Source organism: Callithrix jacchus, chromosome 7, assembly GCF_049354715.1.
Source record: "Callithrix jacchus isolate 240 chromosome 7, calJac240_pri, whole genome shotgun sequence".
NCBI lineage: Eukaryota > Metazoa > Chordata > Mammalia > Primates > Cebidae > Callithrix > Callithrix jacchus.
Window position 1 is genome coordinate 131,051,399 of NC_133508.1, and position 17,367 is coordinate 131,068,765.

The 17,367-nt window shown below is 36.0% G+C and overlaps 1 protein-coding gene across 1 annotated transcript in view; it reads right to left on the reverse strand.

Moving 5' to 3' along the window:
- Positions 1-2,001: 2,001 nt before the first annotated feature.
- TMED5 (transmembrane p24 trafficking protein 5) overlaps positions 2,002-17,367 on the reverse strand; it is a 28,882-nt gene continuing 13,516 nt past the window's right edge. The window contains exons 2-4 of the mRNA XM_002751110.7: positions 11,111-11,208; positions 6,922-7,105; positions 2,002-5,584 (exon numbers count right to left, since the gene is read on the reverse strand). Of these exons, the coding sequence (XP_002751156.3) occupies positions 5,366-5,584; positions 6,922-7,105; positions 11,111-11,208 (501 nt within the window). The 3' untranslated portion in view covers positions 2,002-5,365. The remainder of the gene's footprint in view (positions 5,585-6,921; positions 7,106-11,110; positions 11,209-17,367) is intronic.

Consider the following 17,367-nt stretch of genomic DNA (forward strand, 5'->3'; position numbering starts at 1 on the left):
TGTTTGCATAAGAAAAAACAGGCCGGACATGGTGGTTCATGCCTGTAATCCCAGCACTTTTGGAAGCTTAGGTGGGGAAATCACTTGAGCTTAGGAGTTCAAGAGCAGCCTTGGCAACATGGTGAAATTAAAATAATCACTCAGAAATATGTATATACTAATGTACTAACGATATGTTTTAGCTATACTTACGTTTCACATGCCTGTTTCTGTAATCGCCACAATCAAATTACACAACTTTTCCACCACAAGGCAGCCTTTATGGCCACATTCTCCTTCCCTTCATCTCTAAAACTTGGCAACCATGAATCTTGTTTCCCATCTCTATAGCTTTATTATTGTGTTACAAATGTTATAAAAACAGAATCTAGTGTGTAACCCACCCCCCAGCCCCCAAGCATAGTTCCCTTGAGGTCCATCCAATTTGTTACATGTATCAGTAGTTTGTTCCTTCACATTGCTATTTAGTATTCCATGGTGTAGACATACTAAACCATTCACTCTCTCCTTGAAGGATATCCAGGTTGTTTCCAGGTTTTGGCTATTATAAATGAAGGTGCTATGTAACATTTGTGAATGTTAAGTTTTTACTTCTCAGGAATAACTGGTAAGTAGTACAAATGCCAGGTTATATGTTAAATGCATGTTTACTTTTATAAGAAACTGCTAAGAATATTTTCCACAGTGGCTGTATTATTTCACATCTCACTAGCAACGTGTGAGTGATCCACTTAGGCAATTTCTCTTGCATCCTAGCAAAACAAACAATTCTTAAAATTTATCACTTGGAACCGTCTTTTCTTTCTGCTTTTTTTCTGCAATGGTATTACTTGTCCTTTTCGAATTGAAATCAAGAGTAGAAAGGTTAGATTTAGTCTAGCCTCCCATTTGATATAAGCCATAGTAACTATCCCCTTTTCAACATTTGATTATTACTGCCACTTAACACTTCCAGGATTGGGGACTAGCATCTTTCTCAGTTTGGATAATAGATTCTCATTGTTCATTTTACTGCTTTCCTATTTCTTATCTTCTATAAAAGGAACAATAATAAATCTAAGCTTGTTAAAACAGAAACAAAAACAACCCAAGTACTAAAACAGGAGGGTTTTTGTTTTTAAAACTCACATTATTAGGTTTTTAATTCATCATCAGTGAAAGCCTCCAGGATTTTCCCTGCCCTGCATTTTCTTGCCTTTTTCAGATACAGGGATCCAGAGTCCATCTTCATGTGCCCTCTCTTATGTAACATCATCCCAGCTCTGGATTCTTTAATCGGTGCCCATTCCCTGGATATACATTAGGTGTAGTATAGCTCCAGGTCATGACAAATGCCTTCCAGAAGCCTAGACATGTAAAAGTGACAGCAGTGCAGAAGAAGAAAGGTGCCTAAGGATTTCTACCCGCTTGTGGTAGAAGAGTGGCTTGTCTGGATGGCTTGGGGGAAATGACCAAATAATAGCATACCAACCTACACCAAGCATTGTATTTTCCTATATGCTATTTTACCAAGTTGTAAGATGTTACTTAAAATATTTCTGAAAATGAAATAGTCTCAAAGGAGTTTTGATTTCCCAAGATCACCTAGCTAGCAAATGATCTAAGAATAACTGACAGGATTCCATATTGTGTTGATTAAAAATTAAGAATCCTGAGACATATTCCAGACCTAAAGAATCAATTTCTGGGGTGAGTTAGAGGAGTAGGGTAAGTTCCCTGGGTGGTTATTTAGCATTCTAAACTTTAAGAACCGATTATCTTTCCTTTCATATATTTGAGCAAAAATTGTACCTTTTAAGAACAATGCATGTTTAGGCAACAGGTGAATAAATACATATAGAAACAGAACTCCAATGGAAAGTAGAATGATGTGTAATAAGAGGTGTAGAGAGTTTCAAAAGGTGTAGGGGTTTTGAAATGAGGAGAGCACATTATTAACTAAGATTGAGATGAAAGAAGGTTTTAAGGAGTAGACAGCATTTACAAATGACTGGCAGGTAATTTTCTTCGATAATTTTTATTATACATATTCAGCTCAGTACTCACAATACATTGCTTATTTAGGATGGCTGTTCACAAGTATAAAGCAGTTTGAACAACACTGTGCATTATTATACTTTAGACCAAAAATCCTTACATGCTGAATCAATTTCTTTTAAAATTTCAGATAAAGAATTTTCATTTGATGAGATATGAAATTATAAATGCTCAGTTAAGACATTATGTTTAAGAAGGATTCATTTTACCATAACATTACAAACACCTTCATGTCTTGACATTCACATGAAAGAACAGCACAACATTCATCATCCAAATGCAAATCAGAGCAAGCTCTAGGCCTTAGTGTGAGGCGAATATGGTAACTGCTACACTATGGAAACTGGTTGGGCCTTAAATATTGTAATATTTAAAAAATTTATATATTAAAAACCAAAGATAAAATGAGCCGATAAGTGATAAGCAGCTTACTCAATTTAGCATAACTTTAATTTAGAAACAGAATAGTGATATTTAAAAAAACCATATGAAGCAGATAAACGATATGTCTTTAGGAATATTACAGATTTTTACTCTGTTTACAAATTTTGCTTTTCTGGTTATGCCTCCTAAATATCTCAGTCTTTATACTTTGTGTATAAAAATAATCCTTCATACTTCTAAATTCTCTTCCAAATGAAGCTATTATTATTTTTGTATGGTAAGGAGTTACTGAATCATAGGTTTAAGATCAGTGGCACAAGTCATATATGTAGAAGATTATGTAACAAATTCGTTAGGAGTCAGAGAGTATAGTACAGTAACAGCTGTACATAAGAGGTAGAATTCTTAGTCACAGTTTTATAGAAGAGATGCAGTAGTTTATATGTGTACCTGCTTTATTAGTTATGGTACTGTAAATTTCCTACTCATTACAAATTTAACAGAAAGGGCAAGGGAGGGCTATTCATAGGCAAGGATCTTATTGACCCTTGTTCTGCAAGTGTTGCAAAGGCTACCCCTAGACACTTGAAGCATTTTCTTGGCCAATTAAGGTAATTGATCGTATATGGCACTTACCTAATTTTTCAAAAGCTTCTGAGCAGGGAAATCTATGGTGCTCTTCTCCCAGCAGCCTAAGAAGGAAGGAAATCTATCTCCTTTTGAATTACTTTGTGTATAAATAAAATCACTCTATCTGGTTATCATTATTGCTTATCAAAAATTCCTGACCTGTTGAGGGGTTCTATACCCCAAATTTTAAGTTGATTGTTTCTAACTCACAATATAGTCATAAACAATGTTATAAATGGGCATAGCTTAAAAATTATAGTTCATTCATGGTGAAGTTAAATTACTAGTACTTAAGACCCCATAGACTTCAATAAGCTAGATGGCAGAGACTTTGTTGTATATATGAATTATTCACATTTAGGTATTTAAAACTTGGGAGTCTATGTTTCCAATTATTACTTCAATGTCAATAAATAAAGTGATCAGAAAGGCCACTGTATAAAAGTTATAATAAAAATTGTTAACAATATATACACCCAGTGCTAAACCTTACAGTAGGGATTACATTTCACAAAATGTACCTGAATACTTACAAAAAACAATTCAAACCGGAATTCTTGTAGAATATAAAACCCACAGCCAAATAGTTTCTTCCAGTTAACTGGAAATTAATCTCCTTTTATTTATATTATAATTAGGATGTCATGATGAGCCAATCAGATTCTAAATATTTATTTATAGTTCTACTTAAGTGAATTTTATTTTGGATTAGGTATTCTCAAGTTTATCTAAATTCTTTCTTGTTTCTAATGATTTTTTTTTTTTCTGAGATGGAGCCTCATGCTGTCGCCCAAGCTGGAGTGCAGTGGCACGATCTTGGCTCACTGCAACCTCTGACTTCCAGATTCAAGTGTTCCCTGCCTCAGCCTCCTGAGTAGCTGAGATTACAAGCGTGTGCCACCACGCCCAGCTAATTTTTATATTTTTAATAGAGACGGGGTTTCACCATGTTGGTCAGGCTGGTCTTGAACTCCTGACCTCATGATCTACTTCTCTCGGCCTCCCAAAGTGCTGGGATTACAGGTGTGAGCCACCTTGCCCAGCCCTCTGATAATTCTTAGAACTCAGAAAAGGAGATATTTATTTATGGTAGGTCCAGATCATTTTAGCAATATTTCCTTCACGACTGCTGGTAATACTGTATTATCCAAGTCAGCAATCATGTTAAAATTAACATAATTAACTGTTGACAGATAATATTAAAAATAATTTTTTTTTTTTTACCTCACATTTAATTTTAAAATCCTATGTTAAGGGTTAGATGGAATGTGTCCCTATGGAGAAGGAAGCTTTTAAACTATATCCTTCATCTCAAAGAGAAAACATATCCTAATTTTAGTAAGTGTAACTTTGCACTTGCATTTTTTTTTTTTTTTTTTTTTTTTTTGAGACGGAGTTTCGCTCTTGTTACCCAGGCCGGAGTGCAATGGCGCGATCTCGGCTCACCGCAACCTCCGCCTTCTGGGTTCAAGCAATTCTCCTGCCTCAGCCTCCCGAGTAGCTGGGATTACAGGCACGTGCCACCATGCCCAGCTAATTTTTTGTATTTTTAGTAGAGATGGGGTTTCACCATGTTCACCAGGATGGTCTCAATCTCTTGACCTCGTGATCCACCCGCCTTGGCCTCCCAAAGTGCTGGGATTACAGGCGTGAGCCACCGCGCCCGACCCTGCACTTGCATTTTTAAGACTCGTCAAAATGTCAGCTTTTGACATGTAAGCTAAGTACAAAGACTAATACTTTCTGCTGATGTTACATTGAAATATATTTGGTTATAAAAATAACAAAAACCTAATTGTATTTCAAAGCCATTCTATTTACATTATAGGAGAGATACATATGTAAATAGAGAAAAGTTGGGCTTTTGTAGTCTAAAGATTTATTCAGTCCATAATTAGGTAATTCTCAGATGATTTGTAACTTAAAATTGCCACAGTTAATTTGTAACTGCCACTTTTATAAAAAAAGTTCTGGGTAAGAGAACCTGTTAAAAACAGACTGGTGTTGCAATTGGGCCCAATACTCATTTATTTAAATCACCTAAGACATTTGCAAAATTTTTCAACGTTAGGAAAATGCAGTTATTAATATGGCTTTATATTCTGCCAAATGTTCCTGTTATACACTGAAGTAAACTGGATCAACAGGATTACTTGCACAGAAAGTGAAGTCTTAACTTTCACATTAAAATTATACCTGTTTCACACTTAGGATATCTCAAAATATTTTGGAGAAGACCATTAATGATCTTGACTGTAACAGTTTTGCATTTTTCTGCCTCATTTTTCAATGTTAAGTATTCTAGTTTGGACTTTTAAGTTCTACTTTTCCTCTTATCTTCAAATAGACTCTTCAGCATATAAACTTGAATGGCTGACACCACCACCATGACCACTAAATTAACAATAGACCAGAAATTGACTCTATCAAAGTTGCTTTCTTGTATGTTTCGATCACGAGCTTCAAATGCTCTAAGCAGAGTTTGTATGTGACCAGTTTTGCTGAGTCTGGACTTGATGCTGTTGATGGATTCCTGGAGACAAAATAATTTTATTATTAAAGAATGCTCAGAAATTTTAACTTAATTAAAAAATGAGGCTGGGTGCGGTGGCTCATGCTGTAATCCTAGAACTTTGGGAGACCAGGGTAGGAGGATCCCTTGAGCCCAGGAGTTCAAGATTAGGCTGGAAAACACACAGAGACTCTGCCTCTACAAAAAGACAGGTATGATAGCACCATCTGTGGTCCCAGCTACTTGGGAGGCTGAGGTGGGGGGGATCACTTGAATTTAGGAGGTTGAGATTGCAATGAGCCATGATTATGCCACTGTACTCCAGCCTGTACAACAGAATGAGACACTGTCTCAAGAAAAATTTTTTTTTCAGAATATGCTTTATGTTTTTTATCCAAATGCAATTTTAAGATAGATGGCTGTACAATTCAATTAAGAGGCAGGTACTATTTATATCACGTTAGAGATTCTCTGTAAGGTTATGTGATAGTTCTCCCGACATAGTTTATAAGTAGTTATTTAACAAGGGAACAAAGCTACTGTGAATTGAAAATAGGTAACATGAAACCATTCTGAGTAGCATAGCATCCGGAGTTTTACATACATTATCTCTTTCTTAGCCCTTAGACGACCAAGGGAAATGATGTTTTTTCCTGAGACCATGCCCGGCCAAATGATTAAGTTTTTAGAGATGGGGGTCTTTCTGTATTGCCCAGGCTGGAATGCAGTATCTATTTATAGGTGTGACCATCGTTTACTGCAGCCTCACACTGGGCTCAAATGATCTCCTCCTCAGCCTTCTGAGTAGTTGGGATTACCATGCCTGGCAAATGATTTCATTTTTAAAAGCCCAATTGATAAAACTTTAGGTATTTAACCATTATATAATACATTATATTTATAATAATATTTTCTTCTTTCTAAGTCTGACCAATTTAGTATTCAGTAAAACACCTGTTTTAATACCACAAAATAGTTGTGAAATCAGAAAACATCTCATTTTTGAATGTGCCTACTATATAATTAAAAGCATAATCTATTTATAATTTAAAAAATTCCAACTGCACATTTATAAAACAGGCTTACCAAAATGCAGTCTAAGTTGCACATCTGAAAAAAGCTATTTTTATAATAGGGTCCTGGTAAGATAAATGATTTGAAAGCTATAAAAGGGCCATATGAATATAAAGTAAAATTAAGCTGATACTTGAAATGATGTCAAAGTTTTTATGGCAAAAATAAAATTAGAAACATTTTCCTGGATAATACAGATAAAATGCTTAGTTCAGTGCCTATTACCATAGTAAGGCCTCTGGATGTTATTAATAATTTTTATTTTATTAGAAGACCATACTGACCAGGATATCTTCCAGTTTCATATCCAACATATCTGTGCCAGTAATATATTTCTTCCAATCTTCTTGTTCTTGTACTTGTTCTCCCATATTATCCAGAATTAATTCAAAGAAAATCACCTTCTCAGAAATGGTGCTGAATGTATTGTCAAAGCAGAACATGTAATCACCAACTTCAGTCTCTACACTGTATTAAAAAAAAAGTACATGTTTTTAGTTATCTGTGCTTCTATTTGCGATGAAAAGAAAAGCAACTAACCGTAGAAATAAGAAATAACAGGCCAACTGTGGTGCTTCATGCCTGTAATTCCAGCATTTTGGGAGGGCAAGATGGGTAGATCACTTGAGCTCAGGAGTTTGAGACCAGCCTGAGTAACATGGCAAAAGCCTGTCTCTACAAAAAAAATACAAAAATTAGCAGGGCACGGTGGCTGGAACCTGTAGTCCCAGCCACTTGGGAGGCTGAGGCGGGAGGATTGCCTGAGCCTGGAAGGCTGAGGCTGCAATGAGACATGATCATGCCACTGTATTCCAGCTTGGGCGACAGAGCAAGATCCTATCTCAAAAAAAGAGAAACCAACAAAACAAAAACAATAAACAAAAATAAACATGGTTCATAATAATTGGGCAGCTTACCCATAAATTTCCTTAGTATTGAAAGATAATTTATAATTTACTGGGAAAGAGGCAACCTGAAAATATATACATTCGAGTACAACTTAGACATGCTTAGCATTTACTCAGTAAATTATGGTTAGTGACCTCATTTTTGGAAAAGGATAGGATTAAAAACCTATATACGTAACTCATAATAAACTTTAATATTTATACATTAAAAGTAATTTTATTGTAAGTTCAATTCATATGCAAATATGACTGCCAACCTACCCTTCAATTGAGGTTAATCTAAACTGAGTTTTGTTTTGTTTTCAAAAGCAGTGACGGATTGTCCTAAATGTTTTCTTCCAGGCCTCCTATGGATTTTGCTTATTGACTCCCACTGACTCCCTTGTAGATGTTTATGTTTGATCCTAAATGCTTTTTTTGAGAAATAAAGCTAGTTTGTATTTTATTACTTAATTCTATAAGGGTAATTCAGCCCATCATTACGCCAAGTGCTGAAGAAAAAATAATACCTGAATTATCAGTACCCTAGTTAAAATTAGTTTCCCATATTAGCAAAAGTTAAAAGTAGGACCAGGTGCAGTGGCTCATACCTATAATCACAGCAGTTTTTGGAGTCTAATGCAGGAAGATTACTATAGGCCAGGGGTTCAGGATTAGCCTGACAAAAGTGAGACCTTGTCTCTACAGAAAATTTAAAAATTAGCTGAGTGCACACCTGTAGTCCTAGCTACTTGGGAGACTGAGATGGGAGGCTTGCTTGAGAGTTCAATAGTTTGAGGCTGCAGTAAGCTGTGGTCACACCATTGCATTCTGGCCTAGGCAACAGAGTGAGATCTTGTCTCTTAAAAAAAGAAATGACATTTAAAAGAAAAAGACTACTTAAGAAAAGCCAATGACATACTAAAATTTTTGCTGCTCTTACAAAATTAATACAGCTAAAGATAAAAGCTTTCTTTAGCCGGGCACAGTGGCTCATGTCTGTAATCCCAGCACTTTGGGAGGCTGAGGCGGGTGGATCATGAGGTCAAAAGATTGAGACCATCCTGGTCAACATGGTGAAACCCCATCTCTACTAAAAAAATACAAAAAACTTAGCTGGGCATGGTGGTGCGTGCCTGTAATCCCAGCTACTCAGGAAGCTGAGGCAGGAGAATTGCCTGAACCCAGGAGGCGGAGGTTGTGGTGAGCCGAGATCATGCCATTGCACTCCAGCCTGGGGAACAAGAGTGAAACTCCATCTCAAAAAAAAAAAAAAGCTTTCTTTAAATCTGATTTTTTAAAAATAGATTTGTAAATCTGATGTGATGATTAAGAGTGAGTTGGACTGCCTGAATATAGATCCTGGCTTTGCTGTTCACTAGCTGTGTAACCTTCAGGAACTTAATTGTTCTATGCCTCAGTCTCCCCATCAGTAAAATAATATTTACCTCATAGGACTGTGGTGAAGAATAAAAAACATTAGTATATGAAAGTGCTTAGAACAATGTCCTGGAAAAAGAATGCAATAAATGTGAACTATTAGAAACTCAATTCTTTTCTCCCCATTATTTAATGAGAGGTAATTCTACACAAGGAAGCAGTAAGATACTTACTTTTCTAATAGTGAATTTTATTAACTCAAAAAGGGAGCGAATAACTGAGGAGAAATAAAGATTAACAGAAATTTTGAACATTTAAAAAATTCTGAAACTTAAAGATGAAGTATAGTTTTAGTTCTTTTTTTTTTTTTTGAGACTGAGTATCGCTCTCTCACCAGGCTGGAATGCAGTGGTGTGATCTCGACTTACTGCAACCTCCGCCTCCCAGGTTCAAGCAATTCTCCTGCTTTCGCCTCCCAAGCAGCTAAAACTACAGGCGTGTGCCCAGCTAATTTTTGTATTCTTAGTAGATATGGGGTTTTACCATGTTGGCCAGGATGGTTTCATTCTCTTGAACTCGTGATCTGATCACCTTGGTCAGAGTGCTGGGATTACAGGCGTGAGCCACCGCACCTGGCTCATTTTTAGTTCTTATACACATATCAAAGAGAATACATAGTTAATTCCAAGTATATCAATATAAACTTTTAAAATTAATATTTCTATTTTACTTAGTAATTGTTTATGCAAATATTTTCCTGAGCTCTGCATAGGTAAAATGCCATTTAAAAATGCCTTTTTTTTTTGAGACAGAGTCTTGCTCTGTTGCCCAGGCTGGACTGCAGTGGCCTTATCTTGGCTCACTGCAACCTCTATCTCCCAGATTCAAGCTATCCTCCTGCCTAGCCACCCTAGTAGCTGGGATTATAGGCACGTGCCACCATGCCTAGCTTATTTTTGTACTTTTAGTAGAGACAGGGTTTTGCCATGTTGGCCAGGCTGGACTCAAACTCCTGACCTCAGGTTATCCATTCACCTTGGCCTCCCAAAGTGCTGGGATTACAGGCATAAGCCACTGCACCCAGCTGTAAAAATGCATTTTAAATGAATATCTTAAAAAATTACTGTTGAGAAACTGGATTAAAAAATAAAAATAAAAATAAATTACTGTTGAGACACTTTTTTTCCTCTCATCCATTCATACATGTAATTCAGCGTTTACCGAGTGTCAATTATGTATTAGGCACTTGGGTTAACAAAGACGATTTCAATGATAGCTAGTTCTTACAATAGTGCTATGTGCCAGGGATGTCCTAAGCATATGGTAAAAAGCAAGAGTTTTTGGTCCATCTTGTCTCCACTCAGTATGTGTATCCCGGCAGACTTATTTGACTTCTCTGAGCTTCCTTATCTATAAAATGGGAGTCTTGAATCAAAGACTCTCTCTATAGTTAATTTAGAAGTATATAACATGTCAACCATTGTTTATAGCAGATACTAGATACTCCATATTTGTTCTTCTTCCTACAGACTCATAGTTTAGTTTTAACGCAATAACAATACTGACTTAAGAAAATGTTATAGTAAGAGAATAGAATGGAACTGGGAACATACTGGTGAGATATGAAAAGAGGGAAGTGAGGTGTCAGAAGAAGAATATATGGTCTTTTGCTGAACTCTGAACTCAAAGAGTTATAATAAGTCTTTTCTTTTTATATAGTTTCCTATGTTCAGATCTTTTACTTTCAGGCCTTCTAATTATCTAAAATGAATGAGGTCTGAGTAAAAAAAAAAATTTACATACACACAAAGATATACTAGACAACAATGGTACAGCCAGCAGCTTAAGAAACTTTAAGTCACATATCTGGAACAGTAGCTTTAAGTTAAAATAGAAAGCCTGTGCTGGCCAGAATGCAGGTTTAAAATGCCACAATAGACTGCATGCAATACCATGGGAATATTAATTTACTAACCAAAGCACAGAAAAAATTTAGCCAGGATCAAAAGAAAATGCTTTAACAAAAATAGAAAGGTTAATGGAAGACTTTTTCGTTTATCAGATGGCCCACTATAAAGAACTATTTAAAATCATATGGAATTATCTAATACTGATAATTAGTATCAAATATGCTAACTTTCCATCCCCTCCAGATAGCCCACTGGTATTATTCAGCAATGAAACTCAACTAAAAGAGATTACTTACGTGTGAACGCCATCTGATTTTCTTTGTTCAAAAACTAAAGTTTTGCCTTCTGGAGAGGCAAGATAGAAATCAACATCTAATCCTGCTCCATCTAAAACCTATAGAAAAGCATACATGAGAAAAAGATACATTACAAATTCTAGAAATAAATTATGTATCGTAGATCATATGACATAAAGATTTACTAACCTAGAGAGGTAAGAAAGTCAACAGTGATGTCTGGGCTAGAAAAGAACCAAAAGATCATCTAGTTCAATTCCATTCATTTTTGGAACTTTCCCATCCACACCCATTTCTCTCACCATCACCTAAATATAGGCCTTATGGATATTACTGAAATAAATCTTCCTAAAATAGTGCTTTCATTCAGAATCCCTGTAGAATGGACAGAAACACAGAGGACAATTCCAATGCTGGGCTTAAAACTTAGGCAATTTAGGACATTGTATATAACTGTTTCCTCTTCAAAAAAAGAATAATAATTAACTATGTCTTAGCCTGGAACTCAAGACCACCATGGTGTAGACTCCAACTGACTTCGACACATTCTTCTACTACTTCCCATTCAAAGTAGGCCAGTTCATTTACTAGCCAATGAATACAATCTGTTCATTTATAATTCCAAAATTTCCTTCTAGAAAGATGATGATGATAACGATGGCAACTAACAATTATAGTTGATGCCATAAATTTTCTTAAATGCTTTATGTGGACTCATTTATTCCTTATAACAATTCTAAAAGGTAGGTTTTATTATTCTCATTTTAGTAAAAACACAACAAAAACTGAGGAACAGAGAAGTCATTTTTCCAGAGTGAAACAGCATTAGTTCATCTAGAACACATTAAAAAAAAATAAGTAAAAAATAAACCAAAGTGATACAGCAAATAAGTGACATGGTCAAAATTTGAAATCAGCAATCTGTCACTAGAGTAATTTTTAATAAGTATGCTGTGTTGCCTCTATTTCTGTTCCATTCTCCTGAATAGGTACTCATCCAATTGTACCCATTCTTTAAGAGACAGTTTAACTCATTTATGCCTTGTGTTCCTTTATTGAAACACTAAGCATGTGGGACTTACTTATATCCTACTGTCCAAGGTCATCACCAGGGTCTCATTTTGCAATTCAAAATATTGCAACCTCCTGCATAAATGGGCTAAGTCCTTTGAAATGTCATCTGAATCCTCCTGTCCCATCCTCTTGCACTCTCTTGTATTACTTTAGAATGTGCACCTATCCTCTTTGGCACTTACGAGACATTCTCTGGAATCTAAGGATCTTTTTTGTAGGATTCACTTAGCATGAACTTCTAGGTACCTTTATGGATACCTATGTAGCACATTCGACATAAATGATAAGATGGATGAAAATTTTGTTCACTATTTTTTAACTCCAAGAGTACTGGTCCTAACAATTGTATTATCCATATTTTGATTTTTTGTCACAAATGCAAATAGTTAATAAATACATCTTTTTATCATCCTATGCAAATTAAAGTGTCTCAGTGTTTTTTCCCTGTAAATCTGTCTGCAAACCTCTCTTCCTCTTTTTTCCTATGTTTTCTCTTCCGTATTTACAGTGTTTGCTAAATAAAAAAAAAATCTATTTAGAACACTATATAGTAGAGCCTCTTAGAAAAAAAAACCCTAACTCAATGGCTACTCTTTTTTTTTTCTTAACACTCCATTTTATTTTTCTTCGTGGCTTTAATGTGATGATATAAAAGATTACCTACTCCTGTGCTCTTACTGATCAACAGAACTGGTTTCAAATGGCTGGCTAAATATACATAATTATTTTTCTACTTTAAATCCCAATGAAATGAAGAAGACATGTAACAATTTAAAAAATCTATAGGCTGGGCATGGTGGCTCACGCTGTGAGGTGGGTGGATCACTTGAGATCAGGAGTTTGAGACCAGGCTGGCCAACAAGGCAAAACCTCATCTCTACTAAAAATAAAAAAGTTAGCCAGGTATGGTGACACATGCCTGTAATCCCAGCTACTTGGGAGGCTGAGGCAGGAGAACTGCTTGAACCCAGAGGTGGAGGTTTCAGTGAATCGAGATCATGCTACCGAACTTTTGCCTGGGGAATAGAGTGAGACTCCATTTCAAACAAAAACAAAAACAAAAATCCACAAAGAAGGAAAATTCCCGTTTTAAAAGATGAAAATCTTTAGACAGAAAGGATCTAATAGATGTGAAGGAGGATAAATGAAAAAAGACTAAAATAGAACGTTTTCCAAAGGATTTAAGAAGTATAATCTTCTATCAAAGAGAAGTAGTACAGAACTGCAAAGTAACAAGAATTGGGATTAGCATCAGAATTCTTACATATAACATTAGATGGAAAAAAATAATGGAGCCATATGGTCAATGTTCCCAAGTAAAAAGATTATATTTACTGAAGTGAAACCAAAAAGCCATTTGCCAGGTGTAGTAGCATGCATGGTAGTCCCAGCTACTTAGGAGGCTGAGGTGGGAGGATTACTTGAGGCGAGGATTTAAAGGCTATAGTGTGCTATGAAGTACCTCTGAATAGTGAGTGTACTCCAGTCTGGGCAATAATATTGAAACCCCATCTCTAAAATAAAATTTAAAAATAATTAAACAAAGATCTTTTCAGATATCCAAGGACTCAAAACATTCTCAAAGAATTACTTAAGGATACCCTCCAAAAAACCAAAAAACATAACCATTAAATCAGAAAACAAGCAACGTAATAAAACTAAGAAAAGACTTCAGTAAAACAAAGTTAAAAAGCAGTTATTCGTAGTGGCTGTCAGGCTTAATGAAACTGTCAAAAATGATTTTTAAGACTATGGAAGTTTAATTTAAAAATCTCTATCTATATATCTATCTATCTACAAACTTGTCCCATCCACACCTGAGACAGGGTCTCACTCTTCTGCCCAGGCTGGAGTGCAGTGGCACAATCTCAGCTCACTGCAACCTCGGGTTCAAACGTTTCTCCCGCCTCAGCCTCCTGAGTAGCTGGGATTACAGGCATGCACCACCTTGCCAGACTTTATGATAGTACTCCATTGTATATAAGCACGACATTTTCTTTATCCATTCATCTGTTGATGGACACTTAGGTTACTTCTAAATTTTGTCTATTGTGAACAGTGCTTCAACAAACATGGGAATGCAGGTATCTCTTGGATATACTGATTTTCTTTCTTTTGGGTATTTACCCAGCAGTGGGACTGCCGGACTATATGGTAGCTGTATTTTTATTTTTTTGAGGAACCTCCAAACTGTTCTCCATGATGGTTATACTAATCTACATTCCCACCAACAGTGTATGAGGTTCCCTTTTCTCCACATTCTGGCCTGTCTTTTGGATATAAGCCATTTTAACTGAGGAGAGGTGATCTCATTATAATTTTGATTGGTATTTCTCTGATGATCAGTGATGTTGAGCACCTTTTCATGGGTCTGTTTGCTATTTGTATGTCTTCTTTTGAGAAATGTCTATTTAAATCTTTTGCCTACTTTTAAATTATATTATTAGATTTTTTTCCTGTATAGTTGTGTGAGCTCCTTAAATATTCTGGTTATTAATCCCTTGTCAGATGGAGAGTTTGCAAATATTTTCTCCCATTCTTCGGTTGACTCTTCATGTTAACTGTTTCCTTTGTTGAGGAGAAGCTTTTTAACTTGATGTGATCCCATTTGTTCATTTTTGCTTCAATTGCCTATGCTTGTAAAATATTACTCAAGAAATCTTTGCCCAGACCAATGTCCTGGAGAGTTTTGCTAATGTTTCCTTGTAGTAGTTTCAGAGTTTGAGGCCTTAGATTTAAGTCTTTAATACATTTTAATTTGATTTTTGTATATGGTAAGAGATAGAGGTCTAATTTCATTCTCCTGCATATGGATATCCAGTTTTCCTAGGACCATTTATTGAAGAGATTGCTTTTTCCTCAGTGTATGTTCTTGGCACCTCTGTCAAAACTGAGTTCACTGTAAGTGTACAGATTTGTTTCTAGGTTCTCTATTCTGTTACTTTGCATGTCTGTTTTTATCCAAGCACCATGACATTTTGGTTATTATATCTCTGCAGTATAATTTGAAGTTAGGTCATGTGACTCCTCCAGTTTTGTTTGGTTTTGCTTAGGATATTTTTCAACTATGGTTCTTTTGTGATTCCATATACATTTTAAAATTGTTTTTTCTATTTCTGGGAAGAATGCCATTGGTATTTTGATAGGAATTGCACAGAATCTCTAGATTGCTTTGGGTAGTATAGACATTTTACCAATATTGATTTTTCCAATCCATGAACATGGAAATAGCTTTCCATTTTTGGTGTCCTCTTCAATTTCTTTCATCAATGTTTTATAGTTTTCTTTATAGAGATCTTTCATTTCTTCAGTTAATTCTTAGGTATTTAATTTTACTTGTGGCTATTGTAAAGTATGGGATTACTTTTTAAATGTCTTTTTCAGATTCTTCAGTGTTGGCATACAGAAATGCTATTGATTTTTGTATGTTCATTTTGTATCCTGCAACTTCACTGTATTTATCAGTTCTAATAGTCCTTAGGTTTTTCCAAATATAAGATCATATCATTTGCAAAGAAAGAGAATTTGACTTCTTCCTTTTCCAAATTGGATGCTCTTTATTTCCTTCTCTTATCTGATTGCTCTAGCTAGGACTTCCAGTACTAGGCTGAGTAACAGTGGTGAAAATGGACATCTTTGTCATAGTCCAGGTCTTCTGAAAGGCTTTCAGTTTTTCCTCATTCAGAAGATACTAGCTGTAGGTCTGTGGTCTATGGCTTTTATTATGTTGAGATATGTTTCTTCTATACCTTTGAGGGTTTTTATTATGAAGAGATGTTGAATTTTATCAAATATTTTTTCAGCATCAATTGAAATGATCATATGGCTTTTGTCTTTCATTCTGTTCATATGATGTATTATATCCTTCTGCTGCTTGATTTGAGTATGCTGAACCATCCTTGTATCCCAGGGATAAATTCCATTTCAAACGCAAAAATTTTTAAAAAGAAGTATAATTTATATGTTGAGAAGAGAGAAAGTAGAATTACATAAAATGTTCAGTAAAAGCCAGAGAAGGCAGAAAAGGCAGGGGGCGGGGGGGAGATGTAAAAAAAAAAAAAAGGACAAGTAGGATGAATAGAAAGGCGTTTTTAAACATGGTGATATTAATCCAACAATATCAATAAGTACATTGTAAATGGCCAAAAAATGCCAATTAAAAGAACTGCCAGAGTAGATGACAAAACAAGATTCACCATATGCTGTCCACAAGTAACCAACTTTCTTTTCTTTTTTTTTTTTGAGACGGAGTTTCGCTCTTGTTACCCAGGCTGGAGTGCAATGGCACAATCTCGGCTCACTGCAACCTCCGCCTCCTGGGTTTGGGCAATTCTCCTGCCTCAGCCTCCTGAGTAGCTGGGATTACAGGCACACGCCACCGTGCCCAGCTAATTTTTTGTATTTTCAGTAGAGACGGGGTTTCACCATGTTGATCAGGATGGTCTCAATCTCTTGACCTCGCGATCCACCCACCTCGGCCTCCCAAAGTGCTGGGATTACAGGCTTGAGCCACCGCACCGGGCCGTAACCAACTTTAAATACAAAGACACAGATGGATTTAAAGTAAATGGATGATCTTTCTCCATAACAGATATACCATGTTAACACTAATCAAAAGAAATCTGGAATAGCTACATTAATGTCAGAGAATGACAATTTAAGAATAAGGAAAATCGGCCAGGCGCGGTGGCTCAAGCCTGTAATCCCAGCACTTTGGGAGGCTGAGGCAGGTGGATCACGAGGTCAAGAGATCAAGACCATCCTGGTCAACATGGTGAAACCCCGTCTCTACTAAAAATACTAAAAAAAATTAGCTGGGCATGGTGTAGCGTGCCTGTAATCCCAGCTACTCAGGAGGCTGAGGCAGGAGAATTGCCTGAACCGAGGAGGCGGAGGTTGCGGTGAGCCGAGATCGCGCCATTGCACTCCAGCCTGGGTAACAAGAGCAAAACTCCGTCTCAAAACAAAACAAAAAAAAGAATAAGGAAAGTCTTCAGGGATAAAGAGGGACATTACCTATGATGAATGGGTCAACTTTTCACAAAGCCATAACAATCCTTATGTGTATACACCTAACAACAATGTATCAAAATACATGAGGCAAAAACTGATAGAGCCACAAGAAGAAACTAAATCACTATTATAGTTGGAGACAGCAACATCCCTCTATCAGTAATTGACAG